The sequence below is a fragment of the Microcaecilia unicolor genome, chromosome 7 (genome assembly GCF_901765095.1).
Source record: "Microcaecilia unicolor chromosome 7, aMicUni1.1, whole genome shotgun sequence".
Lineage (NCBI taxonomy): Eukaryota > Metazoa > Chordata > Amphibia > Gymnophiona > Siphonopidae > Microcaecilia > Microcaecilia unicolor.
The window spans coordinates 115,106,932-115,131,697 of record NC_044037.1 but is presented as its reverse complement, the minus strand read 5'-3'; the positions used below and the strand labels follow the sequence as shown (position 1 = coordinate 115,131,697).

The following is a 24,766-nucleotide window of genomic DNA, read 5'->3' as shown; positions in this document are numbered from 1 at the left end:
AAACGGCACTCACTAAAGTCTGTAATGACCTGTTCCTTGCCAAATCCAAAGGTCACTACTCCATCCTCATCCTCCTCGACCTATCCGCCGCTTTTGACACTGTCAATCATAATTTACTTCTTGCTATACTATCCTCATTTGGGTTCCAGGGCTCTGTCCTCTCCTGGTTTTCCTCTTATCTCTCCCACCCTACCTTCAGAGTACATTCTCATGGATCTTCCTCCACCCCCCCATCCCGCTCTCTGTTGGAGTTCCTCAGGGATCTGTCCTTGGACCCCTTCTTTTTTCAATCTACACCTCTTCCCTGGGCTCGCTGATCTCATCTCATCTCATGGGTTCCAATATCATCTTTATGCTGATGACACCCAGCTTTATCTCTCCACACCAGACATCACTGCGGAAACCCAGGCCAAAGTATCGGCCTGCTTATCCGACATTGCTGCCTGGATGTCCAACCACCACCTGAAACTGAACATGGCCAAGACCGAGCTCATTGTCTTTCCACCCAAACCCACTTCTCCTCTCCCTCCACTCTCTATTTCAGTCGATAACACCCTCATCCTCCCCGTCTCATCTGCCCGCAACCTCGGAGTCATCTTCGACTCCTCCCTCTCCTTCTCTGCCCATATCCACCAGACAGCCAAGACCTGTCGCTTCTTTCTCTATAACATCAGCAAAATTCGCCCTTTCCTCTCTGAGCACACCACCCGAACTCTCATCCACTCTCTCATTACCTCTCGCCTTGACCACTGCAACCTACTCCTCACTGGCCTCCCACTTAACCATCTATCCCCCCTTCAATCTGTTCAGAACTCTGCTGCGCGTCTTATCTTCCGCCTCAAGTCACTTCACTGGCTTCCAATCAGGTACCGCATACAGTTCAAGCTTCTCCTACTAACCTACAAATGCACTCAATCTGCAGCCCCTCACTACCTCTCTACCCTCATCTCCCCTTACGCTCCTACCTGTAACCTCCGCTCACAGGACAAATCCCTCCTCTCAGTACCCTTCGCCACCACCGCCAACTCCAGACTCCGCCCTTTCTGCCTCGCCTCACCCTATGCGTGGAATAAACTCCCTGAGCCCATACGCCAACCAAGCCCCCTCCCTACCCATCTTCAAATCCTTGCTCAAAGCCCACCTCTTCAATGTCGCTTTGGACACCTAACCATTGTACCTCTATCCAGGAGATCTAGACTGCCTCAATCTTGATTGACTGCACTTTTTGTCCTTTAGATTGTAAGCTCCTTTGAGCAGGGACTGTCCTTCTTTGTTAATTGTACAGCGCTAAGCAACCCTGGTAGCGCTTTAGAAATGTTAAATAGTAGTAGTAGTATAAAAGAGGGAGTCTCCTGAATCATTTCCTTCGCATTTCCACCTCAGTTTTTTTCGTTCCCCACCTATAAGAGCTTGATCTCTGTTGAAAATGTTTCTTTCACTTATCACCAACATGCCCTCATCGGCGAGTCCTCAGTCCCTTTTCTCGAGACAACAGCAGAGCTGCCTGATCACAATATTTTCGACCAGATAAATCTACAAAATGTTATTGCTTTTTTTCACTCTCATTAACTTTTCTATTTCCATCTTCAGCACTATTTTACATTTTCACTGCCCTAATTTCTCGGAAACCATTCAAAATTACCTTCCATCCGACAGGCATTTCCTGGCCAGACCCAGACGTCACTGACACCCTAGCAACGGCGTCCCTCAGGATCTGCAACGGGTTGTAGAGCGGATGTGACATCAGGATCAGCTGTGGTGTGAGTTCTACTTCCTTTCGGTTGTTCCGGGACGGTAGTGCCTGGCGTGTGTGTGAATTGTAGAAATGGCAGCTGGAGGAGAAGAAGAAGATTGGTAAGATATGGAAGTAGACTAGGACAACTGAAGTTCTACTCCTTTTTTTTTCTTTTTCTTCAAGGGGTTAATGTGAGTTATAGGGTGGAGATTTCTAAATGCTTTGTCCTTGTGCAGACACATTTCTTCTTTGAAGAGACGTTACTGGAAGTAGAACTGTAAGCTATAATTCATAATAAAGTTTCCTCTGCCTCTCAGTGTGAGTGCTTAGGTAAGATAACCAGATGTACCCGATTTTGAACTAGTGTCAACGGCACTACTGATTACAATCACCTCCAGTCCCCGATTTCAACGTATTAAGTTAGTCCAGTTGGACTATTATTTTCTTCTCTGTTTTGTTTTATTTCTATTTATTACCTTTTAAAACTAACACGGCTACCACACCACTTTATTTAGAACACTGGTTGCAGGACTTTTTTTTTTCTCCTGCAGCTTTAATGTGTGCTTCTTCTCTCAGGTTTTCTCCAGTCTTACATTACCCTAGCAATCTTCTTTCCATAGGCCGCGGTAACAATTCCTCTCTTCCTCTAGCACACACATTATACCACCCCTCAAACTGGCTTTATGTTTGTTTTTAACGTCTTCCTGACAGTGGTGTTTTGTTAAGTGTTCCCACTACTACATTAGCAGGGAATCAAGCTTTGTTCCGGGTTGCGGTGCGATTTGTTATACAGTGACATCAGTAAAGTTCTCGGTAGCCTAATTTTGCTTGCCGTGTGTAGCTAGTGGTCCTCGTTCTGTCTCTCACTGGCAGTACTGAAAAAGAGGCTGCTGAGGTTTGACCTGCTCTGTTTCTTGAAATGACTGGCTGCTGTGCTGATATAAGGGGGGGGGGGGGGCAGTTTTATGACATCAACTAATGCGCTAATCCAGTAGTCTACAAAAAAATGTATAGGTGGTGCTTGCTTCTCTGATTTGGAAAGGAGAACAGGCCATATAATACAAGGCAAATAAGGCAAATTTATTCTAAGATAATTTACTATTGCACTCTCATTTCCATACTAATCTATGCTATATATTTTAACATGCTGCATTAAAGCATTCTCAACTGAATAAATCACTTTATACACATAGGCATAGAGCGGTTCACACACAAATACACCTATCTGTACAGGTATTTTCTGTCCCAAGTGGGCTCACAGTCTAAGTATACAACTGGTTCTACAGATGGGAAGGGAATAAAGAGGCTCTGTAGGTATTCCTTGGGCTGCTGAATTCATTGCCTACTCACGGTTTGTTTTTTGTTTGAATATATGTTTATTAGCAAACTGAGCAAGCCACAGCATCATATAGAGTCCAAGCTTTAAAAAAAAAGATATATAGCATCTAACAAAAGAGAACAGAAATTCTCCAGGAAAAGTGTTCAAGGTCATTCACCTGTCCAGCATGAGCAACAGAAAATAATCCAGTGATTCTTGCCCAGGTAGCTCTTTTTCCCTTGTCTTTATACTACTTTCCCTCCCCCCTCCATTATCTGCAGTTCACTCCTGAATTTATAAAGAAAGCATAGTTTCCACAGTGTCCACTATCCCCCCCTCTTTCTTGTGTCTCTTGTCTCTGTACTCCTCATGTAATTCTGTCTGTGCCAATGTGCTCATGTTCTTCATGTTCAAGTTTAAAGCTGCAAATCTGTCAAGCTGTTTGGAAAATTCCTTTCCTCTGCTTTTCCTTGCGGGTTCTGTGGTAGCACGGTGGTATCTTCAAGCTCTATTGACCCCAGCCATCAAGAACAGAGGGTAAATTAAACTTAGATTGTGGACTGTCAAGGACATGTCTTAAGAAAAATAAACCTACAGCTTCAGTTAAACAATAGGCTTAAGACAGAACAACTTTGCACTTTTCCCGCTATGCAGTGTAGTATTGAACAGTATTTTTAAAACCATCAACTGAGCACATTTTTTATCTAGATTCAATGAGGTAGTGTTTTCAGTCAAGGCTTCTTGCTTCAGGTCAAAGAAAATATTAATTGGAAGTGAGAGGAAGATGGTCAACCTGGAGGGGAAGGGGAAGATGCTTCACTCTGCCCCATGAGTTAACCAAGGGGAAGATGGTCAACTGGGGACTGACACAGAAGTGCTAGAAGATGAACAGCACCAAAAGCAGGTCCAGGCAGCAGAGACGGCACAAGCACTGCCTGGATTACAATGTGTCCTGAAAGGCTAGAAGACAAACAGCACCAAAAGCAGATCCAGGCGGGAGATCGGTACACTGTCCCCTGTGCCATCCACAACCCTGGAGATGGAAAGAGGAAGCAAAGGGCTTTCCAATCTGAGAGACTCACATCCGTGACCACCACCATGCACTGCGGAGGCGTCAAGGCATCCCTTCCACAGGGAGGAATTGTGAAGCCACCAGTTCATGCGCCGACATACCGAGAACAGCCATAGAAGACACTGCTGACACTCCTGGAATACAGGAGACCACCCGTCGAGAAGCAAGATCTGTAGATGTTGTCTGTGAGCACCACCCACAGCACTACCTCCAAAGTGTCCACCACAGAGCCCAAGACATGAATGCACAGCCAGGCCCGAGGACTCAGCACCGTGAGCAGACTGCGCACCCAAGTCTGATCCTAGATCCTCCAGTCCTCGGTCAAGAAAAATATCGTACCAGCGCTGTCTGGATTGGGACAAGGTGGCTCATTTGAAGGGTGACCAGCCAGCTCAAGGATTCCAAGAAGACCCGGGAAGATCTCATCTAGAGTGAGGTGCACCCTGATGCTGTCCTTGTGGAGAATGCCGCAAAATTCCCAAACCTAGGAAAAGGTGAATGGAGCCATAGCCATGCCGACAGGCAAAGCCTGGAAATGAACATGAGGGCTCAGAACGGCCAAACAGAAACCGCAGATGATGGGGCCAAAGAGGAAAGAAAAGAAATGCTTCCTAAGGGAGAAGTGCAGGGAAACTTGAAGTGAAGGCTAAATTGAAGTAGCTCTGAATATAGCTAGCTGTCCAATATAAAGAAAGAGTGCAATAAAAGCCTTAGAGACACTGCAACGAACAGCTAGCTAGAAGTGCCACAGATACAGCGGAAGCTGGAGCTGGAATGCAATACTTTGATGAGAGTCAGACAGCAAAACTAGAAGAGCAGTGCTGCTGTAGGAAACCGCCACTGCTAACCTTTGGCACTGTAGCCAACTTTGAAGAGATCTTGCAGGGCGGTTATAGATGCTGGTTAGTTGCAAATCTGGCAGTATTATGTCCAGCACAAGCATAATGCTTGTTCGAAATTTCAAGTCCGTATCTTTGTTTGCATGGAAGTTGTTGTGGTCTGAATATTGGTCCAAATATGTTCCGATGAGTCGTGGCCAATTTTGATGCACACTTTGAGTCAACTTGTTTGACTGGATTTTGCATCCATAATGTTAAAATGTATTTCATCGGAATTAGCTTCAAAAACTGTACAGGATTTGAATTTTTTAGCCATTCTTATAAATGTGTTTGGATTTTATTAGACCCCAAAAATGGCATTTTGGTAAATGTCACGCGCTCATGGACAGACAACCTTTCAGAAAAGGGGGTCTTAGATCTGCAACTATTGCAGTTAGAGACCTCAAATTTTGGGAAACTTCGTTTAACACCTGACTCGTGCAACCGATAAAATTTGAACAAAATTGAAGGACATGACGGTGGGAACTTTTTTTTAAATTTTAGACCACTTGGCATGGAATGACCCAATTTAATTCTTTAATCTCTCAGGAAACCATCTCAAGCATTCACTCACAGAAATCAAGATTTTATGCAGAAAACTATAAATCTAGCCATCTCTTAGCCCAATACTTGAAATCCAAAATTAACAGGTCATGAGTCCTGCAAATAATAGATTCCAATGGTATTTCCCATTCTGCCGACCCTGCTATTACACAACAATTTCAAAATTTCTGCTAAAAGCTATACAGTCCTAAGATTAAATTCTTACCTTCTGCTTTTCAGGAATTCACCGCATCAATATCCCTTCCTAAAATCTATTCCTCTTTTTTTGAACAATTACTGAAAAGGAAATACTGTCCGCCATTAAGTCTCTCCCCAGTGGTAAGGCACCAGGTAATGATTGCTTTAACACCAAGTTGTACTTGTCCTTTTCAGAAATCTTAGTTCCTAAACTACTCCAATTTTACAATCTAATTTTAAAAGATCCCTCTTACAAAGGCTCCTTTTTGGAGTCCACTATTGTGGTTATTTGCAAACCTCACAAAGATAATTAGGTTGAAAATTATAGACCAATTTCCCTAATCAATATTGATAACACAATTTATGCAAAGATCCTTGCTTCTCATTTACAGAAACTCCTACCTCAACTTGTCCACAGAGATCAAAATAGATTTACACCCAGTCGTCTTCCTAATAATAATTCCAGACCATTTTGGAATCTTTGGTCATATTCTAACTCAGTAACTGAACAGTATGTTACTATTTCATTGGATGCTAAGAAAGCATTCGACAGACTAGAACGGGATCATTTATTTCACACACTAAAATGGTTTGATTTTGGGGATGGTTTTCTGAATATGATAAAATTACTTAATTATAACCCCGTAGCTACTATTTCAGTCAATGGATCCACTTCATCTCCATTTTTATTGCAAAGGGGAATGAGACAAGGATGTCCGCTATCTTTTTAATCTAACTGTGGAGGAGATCTAGATTGGAGTGGAGGAGTAACCTAATGGTTAGTGCAGCGGGGTTTGATCCTGGCAAACTGGGTTTGATTCCCACTGCAGCTCCTTGTGACTTTGGGCAAGTCACTTAACCCTCCATTGCCCCAGGTACAAAAAACTTAGATTTTGAGCCCCCCTGGGGACAAAGTACCTGTATATAATGTGTACAGTGCTGTGTATGTCTAGTAGCGCTATAGAAATGATTAGTAGTAGTAGAAGCAGAATCCCTTGCTATGGTTATCCACTCTAATACATCCATCTGAGATGTACAACTAGAAAATGACACCTTTAAACTCTCCATCTGTTCAGATGACATTTTACTATACACTACCATAGACTCTCTTCCTCCCTTTTTAATCTTCATAGAATCCTTTTTGAGACTCTCTGGTTATAAAATCAATTGGAACAAATCTATGACATGCCAAGATGACAGGAGGAGACAACTTTTACCTCCTGTTGGTGTCCAGTGATGCTGTGGCCCAAGTGTGATGAGCTTCTTTCTTTGGTATATTGGGGAAATGGGGAGGGTATAGGGGGGGGTCATAATTTATATTTCGGGGAGGTGTAGGGGGAATCTGAAGATCAAGATATATCAGCAATTTACTTATAGCCCTCTGACAGAAGCTAAATTGAAAAAACTACAGCCCGCTGTAATAGTCTGAGTAGAAAATGTGTGCTAAATTTTAGCTCACGTTTTCTTTACTCATGTTTATAGCTGCCGTTGTTGTAAACTAATAGTATGTACGTGCATTGGGAGTATAAAGTAGTGTTCACAAATTGAAATGTATGCTAAGCTTTGTGCACCTTTTCATGTTGGATGGTGTTCTAACTGTGGTAAGTTCATGACTTCTACTTTTAAATTTTATTGGTTAGTTTGCCCACGTCTTTGAATTAAACAAAATTGGAAGCTCTCTGGGATCCAGAGGCAGAGGAGTGTTGCCCTGGATCCAGAAAGCATCTTAACCCCGATATGTTTGGGGTTGTATAAGATCTTAAATGCTTAAGCATTTAGCATATTATTATGATGAAGCATGTGTACTATCAGTGTTATTTTTTGTTGTTGACTTTAGATTGTTTTAGGTGTTTGTGTAGGTTGTGTTTGTTTTAATTATGCATTTTAATTTAGTTGTTGTTTATACTGTAAATAAAATATCCACTTATATTTATTTATCTTTCCTGTCTCTTCCTGCTCTCAAAGCAGGGCATTGAAGGCAGGTGTTCTTCTGAGGTCAGTGACTTCAGCAGAATTTCAGGCATTTTTAAAATGGCACATCTCAGCAAAAGTGGGGGGACATCAGTTGAACTATGTTTTTAAATGGTCAGCTTTTGAAGACAGAAGGAAATAATGTATGGTAAATATAGGGGAGAAGTCAGTATGGTGAGGTTCTGGGACACAGGTGGCCTGAGGGTCTCCGAGTCCCCATTATGCACCCAAATCTGCAGGTGGCTTCTTTGAATTGTTTCCATTTACTTCATAGAAGTAAATGAAAATTAAAAACATCACCTGTGCAGCTGTAGTAAACCAAAAAGAAAGTACTTTAAAGATTAAGGGGTCCTTTTACTAAGGTGCGGTAAGCACTAACATGTGCTTACTGCAGGTTAAAATGCACTACCACAGGGTACAAGCTACTCGCTTGCTAAAAAATAAATTTTATATTTTAGCCCTAGGACATGTATGGGGGCAGAGAGTGGGTGCAGCTATGCTAATGTTAGCCCCTGGGTGTTTCCATGCACTAACAGATTAGTGCAGGATTAGCCCATAAGCCCTTACTGCTTACAAAATAGGTGGCTGTAAGGGCTCACTTTCTAATGGCCACATGCTAATGGGAAAATTAGCGTGTAGCCATTATTGGAATAACAGAAAAATCTGCCTTTTATCAACAAGCTAAAAGTGGCCTCAGTGCATTGGAAAGACCTGCATTGTGACTACCGCAGGCCACCTTTTAGCGCTGCTTAGTGATAGGGCCCCAAAGTGCAATTTCCTGTAAATCATTTCCATGAACGTCATAGAAAATGCACAAAAATTAAAGGACTGGTTAAAAAACATATTTTTTGTGCATTAAAATGGGAGTTATTAGCTGCCCTAAATTTAGCACACATCTGCATCAATACTCAAATGATTTGTGCTGTAAGTTAACAGCATAACTAAACTTATTTACTTTAATGTATTTTAAAAACTTATAGGCCACTGTTTTCTGACGTTCAATGGGGATTGCAACAAAAAATGCAGAATCCAAATTTAAAATGAAACACAATTTGTCAAAAACAATTTTTTAAAATGTTTTCAATTGCAGGGCTAGGAACCACATAGTTTTTAGTCTGGCCAAAAGTAATCCATTGAAAAATGGAAGGACTTGGGGCGTGGGGAGCGCACACGAGTACTGAACAAGATGGCAGCTTAGACCTTTAGCAATGCATCCCTCTGAAAAATTTACCTTCATCATAAGATCAGAGATTATATTTTCACTGCAGATTTCCTTGTTATGGCTTCCTCAAAGCATACCAAACAAGATCAGATGCCTTTCAACCAAGGTGTAAAGCATTCCAGGCAGGAACCTGCATTGTCATGCAAAGTGTGGCCAGAACAACACAAGGAGTTCTCTCTAAACACACTTCTGCAAAAGTTATTGCAGGTGAAAGACATGATTAAAGAAAACAAAAACATGTTAACAGAAACGAGAGAGAATGGTTTTATCCTTGAAAACAGCAGCTGTCTGCTCATACTGCGTGTTTTGAACAACATAGTAGATAACAGCAGATAAAGACCTGTACAGTCCATCCAGTCTGCCCAACAAGATAAACTCATTACATATGGTATGTGATACTTCATATGTATACCTGGTCTGATTTGTCCCTTGCCATTTTCAGGCATAGACCATAGAAGTATGCCCAGCACTTTCCTTGTTCTAGAATTTCTGAAGTTAATGTCAAAGCCCCTGAAAAGCTCCACTCAGCCCATCCAAATCTATTCAGCCACGATCAGGGCATAAACCGTAGAAGTCTGCCTAGCTCTGGCCTTATTCTCCAAGTTCTGAATCTATCCATCCACGATGAGCACAGACCATAAACGTTTGCCCAGTACTGGCTTTGCTTCCGAATTACCAGTGTTGCTTTTGAATCTCTGCTATGCTTCTTTGGATCCATTCCTTCTAAACAGGATTCCTTTATCCCACGCATTTTTAAATTCTGTTACCGTTTTCATCTCCACCACCTCCCATGGAAGGGCATTCCAGGTATCTACCACACTGCCCATGAAAAAATACTTCCTGACATTATTCCTAAATCTGCCCCCTTTCAACATCAATTCATGTCCTCTAGTTCCAGCACCTTCCCGTCTCTGGAAAAGTTTTGTTTGTGGATTAATACCTTTCAAATATTTGAACGTCTGTATCATATCACCTCTGTTTCTCCTTTCCTCCATGGTATACATATTCAGGTCAGTAAGTGTCTTGTCATACATCTTGCATCGCAAATCCCATACCATTTTGTCCCTTTTCTTTGAACTGCTTTAAGTCTTTACATTCTTAGTACAATACAATACAGCCTCCAAAACTGAACACAATACTCCAAGTGGAACCTCACCAATGACTTGTAGAGGGGCATCAATACCTCCTTTCTTCTGTGGGTTATACCCTCTCTATGCAGCCTAACATCCTTCTGGCCATGGCCACCGCCTTGTCGCATTATTTTGTCATCTTCAGATCCTTGGACACCATCACTCCCTCTCCTGAGCTGAGCTTACCAATCTCTCCCCTCTTATCTGATAGATCTCTTCTGGATTTCTGCACCCCAAGTGCATCACTCTACACTTCTTGGCATTACATTTTAACTGGCTGGGTGGCAACTCTGAAGCTTTTTTTTCTCCACTTTCAATACACACGATTAAGGTGACAATTGAGTGGGTGTTCCACATTACAGTTGCACAGCTAATGTGAGTCTGTGTTAGGAATTTCATTTATTGAATAGAGCTTGAGTGAATTATTAGTCATAACATTTTAACTGCCAGACCCTTGGCCATTCTTCTAACTTTTGAAGATTCTTTCTCATGGTTTCTGCTGCTTCCAGGGTATCCACTCTATTGGCTATCTTTGTGTCATCCGCAAAAAGGCAAACTTTTCCTTCGTCCAGTTCTTTGGTCAGCCAGTCTTAAGAAGTCAGTAAGATTCATTTAAGAAAGCACAAAGGCAGACGGTCTGCAAACTCCAAAATGGAAAATGTACGAAGCAGATTGTTAAAAGACAAGACGTAATTTATTAATAAAAACCAATTAAAATATATATATACACAAACAGCCCGACACAAGCCGTGTTTCGCCCAACAGGGCTGCTTCAGGTGCTACACAGAAATCCTTCACTGTCAAAGTGTAATTGATATATGTCGGATGTATATTGAAATGAAATGTACAGAAGATCACCTTGATTATATTGAAAAAAACAACTCAATCAGAGATGCCAAAAAAGAATGCTGACATGAGACTGTCTGATTGACTTCATGTCAGCATTCTTTTTTGGCATCTCTGATTGAGTTGTTTTTTTCAACAGAATCAAGGTGATCTGTACATTTCATTTCAATATACATCCGTCATATATCAATTACACTTTGACAGTGAAGGATTTCTGTGTAGCCCCTGAAGCAGTAAAATTCGTTTGGCAGGATTTTCCTTTGGTAAAGCCATGTTGCCTCGGATCCTGTAACCTGTTGGCTTCTACAAAGTCAACTATCCTTTCCTTCAGCAGCAATGGAGGAAATGATGTTTCCTACAACTGATGTGACGCTTACTGGCCTGTAATTTCTCACTTCTTCCTGTCTCTGCTTTGTGAAGAGGGACTGCATCAGCTCATCTCCAGTCCCGAGGAACTTCTCCCATCTCTAAAGATCTATTAATAAATCCTAAGAGGTCCCTGACTTCTCTGAGCTACCTCAGTATCCTAGGATGTATCCCATCCGGCCCATAGCTTTGTGCACTTTCAGATTCTCAAGCTGTTTATAAACTCTTTCTTCCGTAAATGACACAATATCCACACCATTCCCAGATATTCCCTTGGCAGTTGACCACGGTCCTTCTCCACAATTTTCTTCTTTGAACACCAAAGAGAAGTATTTATTTAGCACGTTCACTTTCTCCTCATCACTCTCCACACTGCCATTCTCAGCATCTTTCAGTCTACCAATTCCATTCCTATCTTTTCTCCTTTCCTCAATATATCTGAAAAAGTTCTTGTTACCTCTTAACATCTTTAGCCATTTTTAATTCTGCCTGCACTTTCACTAGGCTTATTTCCCTCTTCACTTCTTTGAGTTTAATCTGGTAATCTTTTCCATGATCCTCTTGTATTCTTCTGTATTTCTTGAACGAAGCCTCTTTTGTCCGTATATTTTCAGCCACTTGTTTGGAGAACCATACAGGCTTCCTGTTTCTCTTGTTTTTGTGTACTTTCTTTGCGTAAAGATCAGTTGCCATATTTATAGCAGCTTTCAGCTTCATATAAATACAGCAACAAGCAGAAAACTGTCTGAATGCCCATGATGCACAACTGCAATCCTTTCCGTGAATTTCTGGAAACCTTCACACTTTGGAACAGGACTTGGAGAACATAAATAATAAAAACAGAAGATGCAACATCAACATTCTTAGCCTCCCAGAAAAAAATGTGAAAGTAATGACATATTTAATTTAGTGAATCATTGGTTACCTCAAGCCCTGTAAATTAATTTCTCACCACTGCCTGAGTTGGAAAGAGTGCATAGGACGCTATATTTAATTGTTCAAGACTCATGGAGGGGCATAATCGAACGCGAACGCCCATTTGTAAAAACGTCCATCTCCGAGAACGGGTCCGTGAAGGGGCGGGCCGAACTGTATTTTCGAAAAAAATGGACGTCCATCTTTTTTTTCGAAAATACATTGGATTAGGGCGTTTTTGTTTTTTAGCGATAATCGAAACCGAAGCGTCCCAGCTCAAAAAACGACCAAATCCAAGGCATTGGTCGTGGGAGGGGCCAGCATTCGTAGTGCCTGGTCCCCCTGAGATGCCTCTATGCCAGCCTCAAATATCATACCTAGCTCCATGACAGTAGTATGCAGGTCCCCAGAGCAATTTTACTTTAGTTGGTGCTGCGCGGGACCCATGCAGAGAGGAAAAATCGGAAGAAAAAAAAAAACAAGCAAGCAAGTGCAGTCAGGGACGTCCAAATTAAAAGATAGTAAAAGGGGGAATTGAACCAGCAACCTTTTGATTACAAGCTCAGTGCTCTAGCCAGTGCACCACTGATTAGACGTCCTTACCTTCCCATTAAGTCTCCAAATTTCTGTCAGCCAATCACAGCTCATTTAGCTGACATCTGTGTCAGCTGAACAGTGGTGATTGGCTGACAGAAACTTGGAGGGACTTAATGGAAAGGGAAGGACATCTAAGCACCTGAATAATGTGGCTCACTGGCTACAGCACTGAGCTAGTAATCAGAAGGTTGCTGGTTCGATTCTCCCTTTTACTATCCTGGTAATTTAGACGTCCCTGACTGCACTTGCTTGGTTTTTTTTTTCTTCCGATTTTTCCTCTCTGCATGGGTCCCGCACAGCACTAACTAAACTAAAATTACTTTGGGGACCTGCATACTGCTGTCATGGAGCTGGGGATGACATTTGAGGCTGGCTTACAAGTTGGAAAAAAAGTGTTTAACATTCGGGTTTTTTTTTGGTGGGAGGGGGTTAGTGACCACTGGGGGAGTCAGGGGAGGTCATCCCCGGTTCCCTCCGGTGGTCATCTGGTCATTTAGGGCACTTTTTTGGGACCTGTTCATGAAAAAAACGGGTCCAACAAAAGTGACCTAAATTCTCTCTGAAAACGCCTTTCTTTTTTCCATTATCGGCCGAGCACACACATCTCTGCTCAGCCGATAACCATGCCTCAGTCCCGCCTTCACCACGTCTCCGACACGCCCCCGTCAACTTTATGCGTTCCCGCGACGGAGTGCAGTTGGAAATGCCCAAAATCGGCTTTCGATTATACCGATTTGGGCACCCACAAGAGAAAGACGTCCATCTCCCGATTTAGGTCGGAATTTGGGCGTTTTTCTCTTTCGAAAATAAGCCTCATGGTGTCCTTGTCCCATTGTGGCGAAATTACTAAGATGACAGCATGCTATTCAAACTATTCAAGCAGCCAAAGCAAAAAATCCCCTTTAAAATTTGATGGTCATTCGATTCTAATAGTGGCGAATCTACCCAAAAATACAGTTCAATGAAGGAAACAGTTTCTGGCAATGAGGTTTCAGTTAAAAGCATTGGAGCAAAATATGGTTGTTTTTTTCCTGCAACCATGAAAATTACCCTAAATAATTTTACAAAATTGTTTGAGGACCCTGCTCTGCTAAAGGAATATCTGGAACAAGGCACTCACCTTCTGAAAATTCAAGTATAACTTAATCTCAAGTATTTTCCTAATAGTTTTCTTTCTATTGAACTAAACCATTATATATTGTTCTGCTTGTTTTTTTTATATGAGACTACTACTCCTCCTCCTTTTGTCTACTGTTTAGCAGATTAATTTCTCAGCTGTTTTAAATAGTACACTGTGATCTCTATAAATTACAAATAAGAGATGGCAGATTACTCTGATCTTTCTGTTCTGTCTTGTATGGCACACACAACGTTATCTTATAAGGTTCTGTGTTGTATAAGGTTCAATGTGAGCTATTACTGTTATGTCCTCATATACCACTTGATTCATTTCCACAAGTTTTTCCACTTAGTACTATTGTATTCTTTCCATATACTTTAATAGTTTTATCCCCACAGGTCTCTCTATGATCATTATATCGTTAAATATTAAGGGTGTCTTTTACTAAGCCACAGTAGTGTTTTTAGCTCGCAGTAGAAATCAGCCGACGGTAAATACTGGGATGCCCATAGAAATATAATGGGCATCTTGGGGTTTACTGTCTGCTGATTTCTACTGCGAACTAAAAACACTATAGCGACTTAGTAAAAGACCCCCAAGGGCCTTAATAACCAAGACAAAAATTTTGGTCTTATGTATCTAAGCTTGGCTCCAAATAATGAATTCATGGGCGGACGCATTCCAATTGAAACTAAACGCAGAAAAGACACAATTAAATATATTTTCAAAGCACTTAGCCTTCCAAAGTTCCATAGAAACCTATGGAACTTTGGAAGGCTAAGTGCTTTGATAATATGCCTCAATATCTCATCTTATCTTCACAATACAATTCAAATAAAAACAACACTGTAAACACCCTCTCCCGGTTTCTGATAGTTTGAAAATTTTGGGAGTTACGATTGACCAAAATCTCACACTAGAAGACCACGCGAAAAATACAACAAAGAAAATGTTCTACGCAATGTGGAAATTTAAAAGGATCAAACCTTACTTCCCAAGGGAAACATTCCGCAGCCTAGTACAAGCAATGGTGCTAAGTCACCTAGACTACTGTAATGCAATTTACGCAGGTTGCAAAGAACGAGTCATTAAGAAGCTTCAAACAGCCCAAAACACAGCAGCCAGACTCATATTTGGGAAAGCAAAATATGAAAGCGCCAAACCCTTAAGAGAAAAACTACACTGGCTTCCATTAAAAGAACGAATTGTGTTCAAAGTCTGCACCCTGGTCCACAAAATTATACAAGGGGAAGCCCTGGCCTACATGACAGACCTTATAAACCTACCTGCTAGGAATGCAAAAAGATCAGCATGCATATTCCTCAACCTCCATTACCCCAACTGCAAAGGATTAAAATACAAGTCCACATACGCAACTATGGAACGCACTTCCGAAGACCATAAAAACTACTACTACTACTATTTAGCATTTCTATAGCGCTACAAGGCATACACAGCGCTGCACAAACATAGAAGAAAGACAGTCCCTGCTCAAAGAGCTTACAATCTAATAGACAAAAAATAAATAAAAACAACACAAGATTTAACTATCTTCCGAAGACTACTAAAAACTGACTTATTCAAGAAGGCATACCACAAACAACCATCCTAACTACTAAACAAACTGAAGAAAAAGACTGTACCGACCTTAATCACACGACTGAGTTACCTCACTGCTTTCAATGAACAAACATTACCACTTCTAATATCGATTCCTACCACAATGCTGACTAACCTCACTGCCAAACACTATCATTTTTACCCTAATGTCGATACCTGAGCAACAACATAAGGTTGACACCTACGCAAGGTCACAATGTATTCTTCTACCATGTATGTACGCACTTGAATGTAAAACCATGTGCCACTTCGGCAAATGTAAGCCACATTGAGCCTGCAAATAGGCGGGAAAATGTGGGCTACAAATGCTACAAATAAATAATAAATAATATTCTTTATTTGTAAGAAACCCACCTTAATTCCAATTCAATACACTTACTAAAACATGCCAAATTCAATTTGGGTGTAGCCTCTCTTGCGATTGACAACACGGCCATCTTCTATAAATCATCTCTCTCCTTAACTGTAAACTCATTTGCCTGTGATAATGAAGGTAGATGAACTTGTATGGAGGCTCAAATTAGAACTTCTAACATTTTGTTTTGTTGTATCTATGCCCCTAATTGTGATAACCCTTAGTTTGTTTGGTTTTTTTTTTAAGTCTGACAGTTTAACGAATATTCCCATGTACCTGTTATTGCAGGTGATGACTTCAACCTGATCCTAAACCCCATTTTAGACAGGAAATCTCATAGTTTTTCTTCTTCCTCCAAAAGAAGGCTGATACTACATGGCATCATGCATGACCTTTATCTAGCTGATATATGGCACCTCTTGAACCTGTCATCACAGGAATGTATATTTTTCTCCATTCCACACAACTCACACTCACACATTAATTTTTTCCTAATCTCGAACTCTCTAATTACACTTACCAACAAATCAGATATCTGGCCTACAGTCATTTCAGATCATACACCTATTCTCCTTAATTTAACTCTTTATGGTTTAGAAAACAATAGTTCTGTCTGGAGATTTAATCACAAATTAGCTAATGAGAGTGGTTTCAAGGAAGCTATCAATAAAGGAATCGAGGGCTATTGTCATTTTAATTATATTAAAGACACTTCTTTGACTATCTGGTGGGACATTCTAATGGCCTATTTAAGAGGTATAATCATAGGCGTTTTAGCGCATTGGCATAGAGAAAACAAATTTTAGATAACTTTGAAGAGCAAATTAGACAATCAGAACTCAATTCTGCTAAAACACCCAAGTATTACATTTATCATCATCTATGCAAACTTCGTTCAGAGTACAATGAAATTCATAATAAATGAGCCTCCCACCAACTAGGCTCCTTACGTGCACGACACTATTCTGAAAATAACAAAGCATGTACAGTGCTAGCAAATTATCTTAGAGAAAAAAAAAATTAAGACTAAGGTAGTTTCATTCAGAAAGATGAGGAAATCGTACAAATGTTTCAAAAATTGTATAAGTCACTGTATACTACAGATCTCTAAGCTTCATATGTGGAAATAGATATATATTTTTAAAGAAGTTGCCTTTTCCACATTTGGATGTTTCCAGTATAAAAAAACTAGAACTCCCCATTTCATTAGAAGAGATCGAACTAGCTAGCTAGCTATTTATTTATTTTATTTATTTAGATTTTGGTCACACCTTTTTCAGTAGTAGCTCAAGGTGAGTTACATTTAGGTACTCTAGATATTTCTCTGTCCCAGGAGGGCTCACAATCTAAGTTTGTACCTGAGGCAATGGGAGGGTTAAGTGACTTGCCCAAGATCACAAGGAGCAGCAGTGGGATTTGAACCGGCCACCTCCGGATTGCATTAAATTTCTCTCACTAAGACCCCTTACCCAGACGGGTTTTCTGTAGAGTATTGTAAACTATACAATAATAACATTTTCTCTTTTACTAAAATTATTTTTCTAGAATCATTGAAGAATTCAGTCAATGGCTCTTTCACAGAAGCCCAGATAGTGGTTTTACCAAAACCTGGAAAGGACCCCTCCTTAATCACAAGTTATAGGCCAGTCTCATTGATAAATTTAGATAACTTTGGCGTAAATTTTGCTAATAGGTTATCTAAAATAATGTCCTCTTTAATACACCCAGATCAATATGGTTTGATGTCCAATCATGCGACTATCAACAATTCAAGATTATTCTGCAATATTCTCCCCACTGCAAATAATCATAAGGCTAAACTGATGGCTCTTACCCTGGATGAGGAGAAGGCCTTTGATAGAGTGAAATGGAAATATCTTTTTCAAGTCCTAAAATATCTTGGTTTTGGTCCCAATTGGACTCATTTTCAAAGCACTTAGCCTTCCAAAGTTCCATAGGTTTCTATGGAACTTTGGAAGGCTAAGTGCTTTGAAAATATGCCTCAGTATCTCTTATATGATACAATAAATATACCTCCATCCCAAAGCTAATATCCTAGTCAATAACAAACTTTCTCCATTCTTTTCCATATCCAGGAAAATCAGGCAAGGCTGCCTCCTTCCCCCTTATTTAATTTAGCCACAGAACACCTTGCCCTTGTCCTAAGACAAGATCCTAATATTCTAGGTTTACAGATTGGTTCTTGTTCCATTATATGCTGATGATTGATTTTATTACTTTTCACCACCATCCCCTCTATTCCACGTATCCTCACATTGAGTCATTTTCTTCAATTTCTGGTTACACAATTAATTGGGGGAAAACAGAATGTCTTCCCGTACACAATAATATTCCACAAGATCTGAGCTCTTTCAAGTTTAAAATTCAATTATCTCATATTAAATATCTGGGAATTCATCTAGGTAATTTGATTAAGGAAACCATTAATAAAAATACGTAACTTATTTTACAGTCCCTTAAAAATTCTGTTTCCTGTTGGTCACCCATATCTAAGTTGATAGGGCAGGCTAGAAACTATAAAAAGTCTTTGACCCCTAAAGTTAATTATATGTTAAGCATGTTGCCTGTTCCCCTGCTCACTATATTCTTCAAGCAAATTGATAAAATGTTAATACGATTTCTGTGGAACTCCAAACTTCTTCTGTTGCTTCAAAAATACTAAAACTACCTAAATTTCTTGAAGGTGTGAACTTCCTGGAGTTTATTTTATCATAATTCATTTATTGTTTATCAAGGTTATAATTGGTATCAACATAACCCGTCTGATGTGCCACCTGCGTGGCTACAACTGGAAACTGAAATGAATAACTTTTGTCCTCTTCACATTTTGGCCAATTTCTTTTCTACTAAGGAATATTGTAAACTTAGTCCAACCTGTTGTGACTGCCACGATCACATCTTTCTCTAAATTATTGAAGTCTCTTCCTAAACTCTCAAATGCCTTAGAAGATGTCGTAATATGGAATAATAAGAACATTTTGATCCATAAAAAAAACCATCAACAGGCTTGGCAGAAATGCAATACTTTGGTTTCTTAACCAACTTATTACCAATGAAGCCCTTAAATCCTTCGCTCGACTCAAATTTGATTTTGGCCTTCATAACTCTCAAGTTTTATGTAGGTATCCACTAAGAAATGCTCTTAAAAACACAAATTGGAACTTTTCTCTAATAAGTCAAGCTAGTTCCCTTGATAATTTCATCATGGGTCCCTGTTTAATCTCTGTTCAGTGTCACATCGTGCCTCAGTCTTTTACAAAATATTTCAATCAAGTTTTCAACATGCATTCAATGGCACCCAGAAAGTATGGGGAAAAGACCTAGAGGACTCTATTTCAGACTCTCCATGGAGAACTATTTGGTCTTTTGGTTCAAGCGCAACATTTTCTTCATCCATCACTCAATCAATGTATTTCATGTATCATAGAGATCTTTGGACTCCTAGGAAATCCAAATTTTTGTGGCTCTTACTCCTGGTCTTGCCACAGCAAAATTGGTCTTCTAATGCACCATCTGTATGAGTGCATTAAGTGCATGTCTTTTGGCCAGACATTTTGGCGCATACTATAGGATATCTAATCATCTCTCCTCAAAATATATATCTAGAAATCTGCTGTGCTGCCATTTTTTTTTTTATCAGAAAAAGGTAAATCCTTATTTGATTTTTTGATTACTGTTCTAAATATAATCAGATATCTATATAGCAAATCCCTTATAACTGCATATGGTTTATAAGAGGAAAAAGCCTCAACAGACTCCTAGATACAGCTGTTCAGCTTTCAATATATGGAGTTCTATCTGTCATCCTAGGCAAAAAAAAACCCCTCTATATTAGGCTAGACTTTCTGTCTGAATTCCGTAAATTTTTGGCTAGGATCAGGCGACCCTCAGGGGGAGGAATGCTGGCTTCGGCCTAACCCCTGGTAAGCCTTTCCTCAGCTCAGAGGTGCCCACCTCTACCACTGGCTGCCTTTCAGGTGCTGTGGAGGACTTGCAGCTCATCTGCATATCCTTACAGCCTTCTCCGGGGTGACACCCAGGTCCACCCCGATCCACTCAGGGCCTCCGCTCTAGGTGCCGCGCGCCTAACGGCGCGCAGGGCATTTTTCTCTTTGTATCTAATCTTTTTCCAGTTGCTAAAGTACCTTAATCGTTTATGGCCCCTATTCACATTCTCTTCCTAGCTCTGTCCCTTCCTAATCTTTTCCCTCACCCCCTACCTCTCTCCGCTACAGGAACTCACTTCCCATCCATTGACTTCATCACCTCACCTTCTCTCCTACCCTCTTCCTCCCTCTTGGCTTTTAATCTCCGTCTCTTTCTTCCCTCCATTTTGCCTTCCCCATTCCACCTAAATACCTCTCGCCTTCGACGCCTTCGTGGCCACACCTCTCCTACTCTCCTCCGCTCTCTTTTACTCCTTCTCTTACTCTCAGCTGGTGACATCAATCCCAATCCTGGCCCTCCTCACCAACTATTATCCTATTTACTCTACAGATCTCACCGTGACCTCTCTAACCTCATCTCTATTCCTCTACTCCCCTCCTCTTCTCTGCCCTTCTCTTGCGCCCTATGGAATGCCCGCTCTATCTGTAACAAACTCCCCTATATCCAGGACCTCTTTATCTCGCGTCACCTCCATCTGCTCGCCATAACAGAAACCTGGCTCTGCCCTGATGACTCTGCTTCAGTCGCAGCCCTGTGCCATGGCGGTTATCTATTTTCACATACTCCTCGCCCTGCTGGCCGTGGGGGCGGTGTTGGACTACTTCTCTCTCCCTCCTCCAGATTTCAACCCCTTCTTCCACCTCAATCTCACTGTTTTTCCTCCTTTGAAGTCCACTCTATCCGCCTTTTCTCTCCTCTGCCTCTTCGAATAGCGGTCATTTATCGTCCCCCTGATAAGTCCCTTTCATCCTTTCTCAGTGACTTTGACGCCTGGCTTGCCTTCTTCCATGATCCTTCCTCCCCCTCTCTCATCCTTGGTGACTTCAATATTCCTGCTAATGATCCTTCCAACTCTTATATTTCCAAGTTACTCGCTTTAACGTCGTCCTTTAATCTCCAACTATGCTCCACCTCCCCCACTCATCAAAATGGTCACTGTCTTGATCTCATCTTCTCCTCCAACTGTTCACCTTCTAGTTTCCTTGCCTCTGATCATCCCTCCTCTGATCACCATCTTATAACTTTCACACTTAAATCTCCTCCCTCCCAGTCCCGTCCTATCCTATCTAATTTATCTAGGAATCTTCACGATATTGACCCTTCATCTCTATCCTCCCATGTTTCAAACCTCCTCTCTACTGTGGCACCATCCACGTCTGTCAACGAGGCTGTTTCTTCTTACAACAATACTCTATCCTCTGCCTTAGACACTCTTGCACCTTTGATGACCCGCCCCGTAAGGCGTACAAAACCCCAACCTTGGCTGACTTCTAATATCCGCTACCTACGTTCCTGTACCCGCTCCGCCGAACGCCTCTGGCGGAAATCTCGGGCCCTTGCTGATTTCTTACACTAAGTTCATGCTGACCTCCTTTCAATCTGCTCTTTTACGTGCCAAACAGGATTATTATATCCAACTGACCAACTCTCTTGGCTCTAATCCTCGACTTCTCTTTACCACATTGAACTCTCTCCTCAAGGTGCCCCCTCCCCCAACTCCCCCTTCATTATCTCCTCAGACCCTTGCTGAATTCTTTCACAACAAGGTTCAAAAGATAAACCTTGCTTTCTCTACCTCACCACCTCTCCCTCCACTAGTCCGTTCCCCTCTCTCTCCTTCCCCTCATTCCCTTTCCTCCTTTCCTGAAGTTACTATTGAGGAAACTACACTTCTCCTTTCTTCCTCAAAATGTACCACCTGTTCCTCTGATCCCATTCCCACCCACCTTCTTAATGCCATCTCTCCTGCTCTTATTCCTTTTATCTGTCACATTCTCAACCTCTCACTTTCCACTGCGACTGTCCCTGCTGCCTTTAAACATAAGTACATAAGTACATAAGTAGTGCCATACTGGGAAAGACCAAAGGTCCATCTAGCCCAGCATCCTGTCACCGACAGTGGCCAATCCAGGTCAAGGGCACCTGGCACGCTCCCCAAACGTAAAAACATTCCAGACAAGTTATACCTAAAAATGCGGAATTTTTCCAAGTCCATTTAATAGCGGTCTATGGACTTGTCCTTTAGGAATCTATCTAACCCCTTTTTAAACTCCGTCAAGCTAACCGCCCGTACCACGTTCTCCGGCAACGAATTCCAGAGTCTAATTACACGTTGGGTGAAGAAAAATTTTCTCCGATTCGTTTTAAATTTACCACACTGTAGCTTCAACTCATGCCCTCTAGTCCTAGTATTTTGGATAGCGTGAACAGTCGCTTCACATCCACCCGATCCATTCCACTCATTATTTTATACACTTCTATCATATCTCCCCTCAGCCGTCTCTTCTCCAAGCTGAAAAGCCCTAGCCTTCTCAGCCTCTCTTCATAGGAAAGGTCGTCCATCCCCACTATCATTTTCGTCGCCCTTCGCTGTACCTTTTCCAATTCTACTATATCTTTTTTGAGATACGGAGACCAGTACTGAACACAATACTCCAGGTGCGGTCGCACCATGGAGCGATACAACGGCATTATAACATCCGCACACCTGGACTCCATACCCTTCCTAATAACACCCAACATTCTATTCGCTTTCCTAGCCGCAGCAGCACACTGTGGTCACACCTCTCCTTAAGAAGCCTTCACTTGACCCTACTTGTCCCTCTAATTACCGACCCATCTCCCTCCTTCCTTTTCTCTCCAAATTACTTGAACGTGCTGTTCACCACCGCTGCCTTGATTTTCTCTCCTCACATGCTATTCTTGACCCACTACAATCTGGTTTTCGCCCTCTCCACTCAACCGAAACTGTGCTTACTAAAGTCTCCAATGACCTATTACTGGCTAAATCCAGAGGTCAATATTCCATCCTCATTCTTCTTGATCTTTCCGCTGCTTTTGACACTGTCGATCACAGCATACTTCTCGATACCGTGTCCTCACTTGGATTCCAGGGCTCTGTCCTTTCCTGGTTCTCTTCCTACCTCTCCCTCCGCACCTTTAGTGTTCACTCTGGTGGATCCTCTTCTACTTCTATCCCTCTGCCTGTCGGCGTACCTCAGGGTTCTGTTCTTGGTCCCCTCCTCTTTTCTATCTACACTTCTTCCCTTGGTTCATTAATCTCATCCCATGGTTTTTCCTACCATCTCTATGCTGATGACTCCCAAATCTACCTTTCTACCCCTGATATCTCACCTTGCATCCAAACCAAAGTTTCAGCGTGCTTGTCTGACATTGCTGCCTGGATGTCTCAACGCCACCTGAAATTAAATATGACCAAAACCGAGCTTCTCATTTCCCCCCCCAAACCCACCTCCCCGCTCCCCCCGTTTTCTATTTCTGTTGATGGCTCTCTCATTCTCCCTGTCTCCTCAGCTCGAAACCTTGGGGTCATCTTTGACTCTTCTCTCTCCTTCTCTGCTCATATCCAGCAGACCGCCAAGACCTGTCGTTTCTTTCTTTACAACATCTGTAAAATCCGCCCCTTTCTTTCCGAGCACTCTACCAAAACCCTCATCCACACCCTTGTCACCTCTCGTTTAGACTACTGCAATCTGCTTCTTGCTGGCCTCCCACTTAGTCACCTCTCCCCTCTCCAGTCGGTTCAAAACTCTGCTGCCCGTCTCATCTTCCGCCAGGGTCGCTTTACTCATACTACCCCTCTCCTCAAGACCCTTCACTGGCTCCCTATCCGTTTTCGCATCCTGTTCAAACTTCTTCTACTAATCTATAAATGTATTCACTCTGCTGCTCCCCAGTATCTCTCCACACTCGTCCTTCCCTACACCCCTTCCCGTGCACTCCGCTCCATGGATAAATCCTTCTTATCTGTTCCCTTCTCCACTACTTGCCAACTCCAGACTTCGCGCCTTCTGTCTCGCTGCACCCGACGCCTGGAATAAACTTCCTGAGCCCCTATGTCTTGCCCCATCCTTGGCCACCTTTAAATCTAGACTGAAAGCCCACCTCTTTAACATTGCTTTTGACTCGTAACCACTTGTAACCACTCGCCTCCACCTACCCTCCTCTCTTCCTTCCCGTTCACATTAATTGATTTGATTTGCTTACTTTATTTATTTTTTGTCTATTAGATTGTAAGCTCTTTGAGCAGGGACTGTCTTTCTTCTATGTTTGTGCAGCGCTGCGTACACCTTGTAGCACTATAGAAATGCTAAATAGTAGTAGTAGTAGTAGTAGTAATTATTCAGGTGCTGCGTTCAGACAGCTGCTGTCTTCGTCTTCTCCTCAGCTGACTTTGGCCAAGGTTTCGGTATTACGTCCTGCCTCAAGGTCCATGGGAATCTTGACTTTCACTACTGTCTGGTCTCTTTTCTTTTCCGGAAAGGAGACCAGACAGTAGCGAAAGTCAAGATTCCCATGGACCCTGAGGCAAGACGTAATACCGAAACCTTGGCCAAATTCGGCCGTGGAGAGAGAAGACGAAGACGGCAGCTGTCTGAACGCAGCACCTGAATAATTACTACTACTACTACTACTACTATTTAGCATTTCTATAGCGCTACAAGGCATACGCAGCGCTGCACAAACATAGAAGAAAGACAGTCCCTGCTCAAAGAGCTTACAATCTAATAGACAAAAAATAAATAAAGTAAGCAAATCAAATCAATTAATGTGAACGGGAAGGAAGAGAGGAGGGTAGGTGGAGGCGAGTGGTTACAAGTGGTTACGAGTCAAAAGCAATGTTAAAAGCGAAGTGCTGGATCATATAATTTACGGAAGTCAGACAGACTT

At 41.8% G+C, this 24,766-nt stretch overlaps 2 protein-coding genes across 3 annotated transcripts in view; one reads left to right on the top strand and one right to left on the bottom strand.

Moving 5' to 3' along the window:
• Positions 1–1,466, bottom strand: part of STK36 (serine/threonine kinase 36) — a 385,051-nt gene extending 383,585 nt beyond the window's left edge. Inside the window, exon 1 of the mRNA XM_030208993.1 lies at positions 1,401–1,466. The gene's annotated coding sequence lies outside the window, so the exon portion shown is untranslated. The remainder of the gene's footprint in view (positions 1–1,400) is intronic.
• Positions 1,467–1,760: 294 nt separating this feature from the next.
• Positions 1,761–24,766, top strand: part of RNF25 (ring finger protein 25) — a 111,087-nt gene continuing 88,081 nt past the window's right edge. Inside the window, exon 1 of one of the 2 annotated variants that reach the window (XM_030208995.1) lies at positions 1,761–1,854. In XM_030208995.1, coding sequence (XP_030064855.1) covers positions 1,826–1,854 — 29 coding nt within the window. In that variant the 5' untranslated portion in view covers positions 1,761–1,825. Of the gene's footprint in view, positions 1,855–2,042; positions 2,066–24,766 lie in introns of those variants that run through there. The other variant, XM_030208996.1, reaches the window with a different exon arrangement.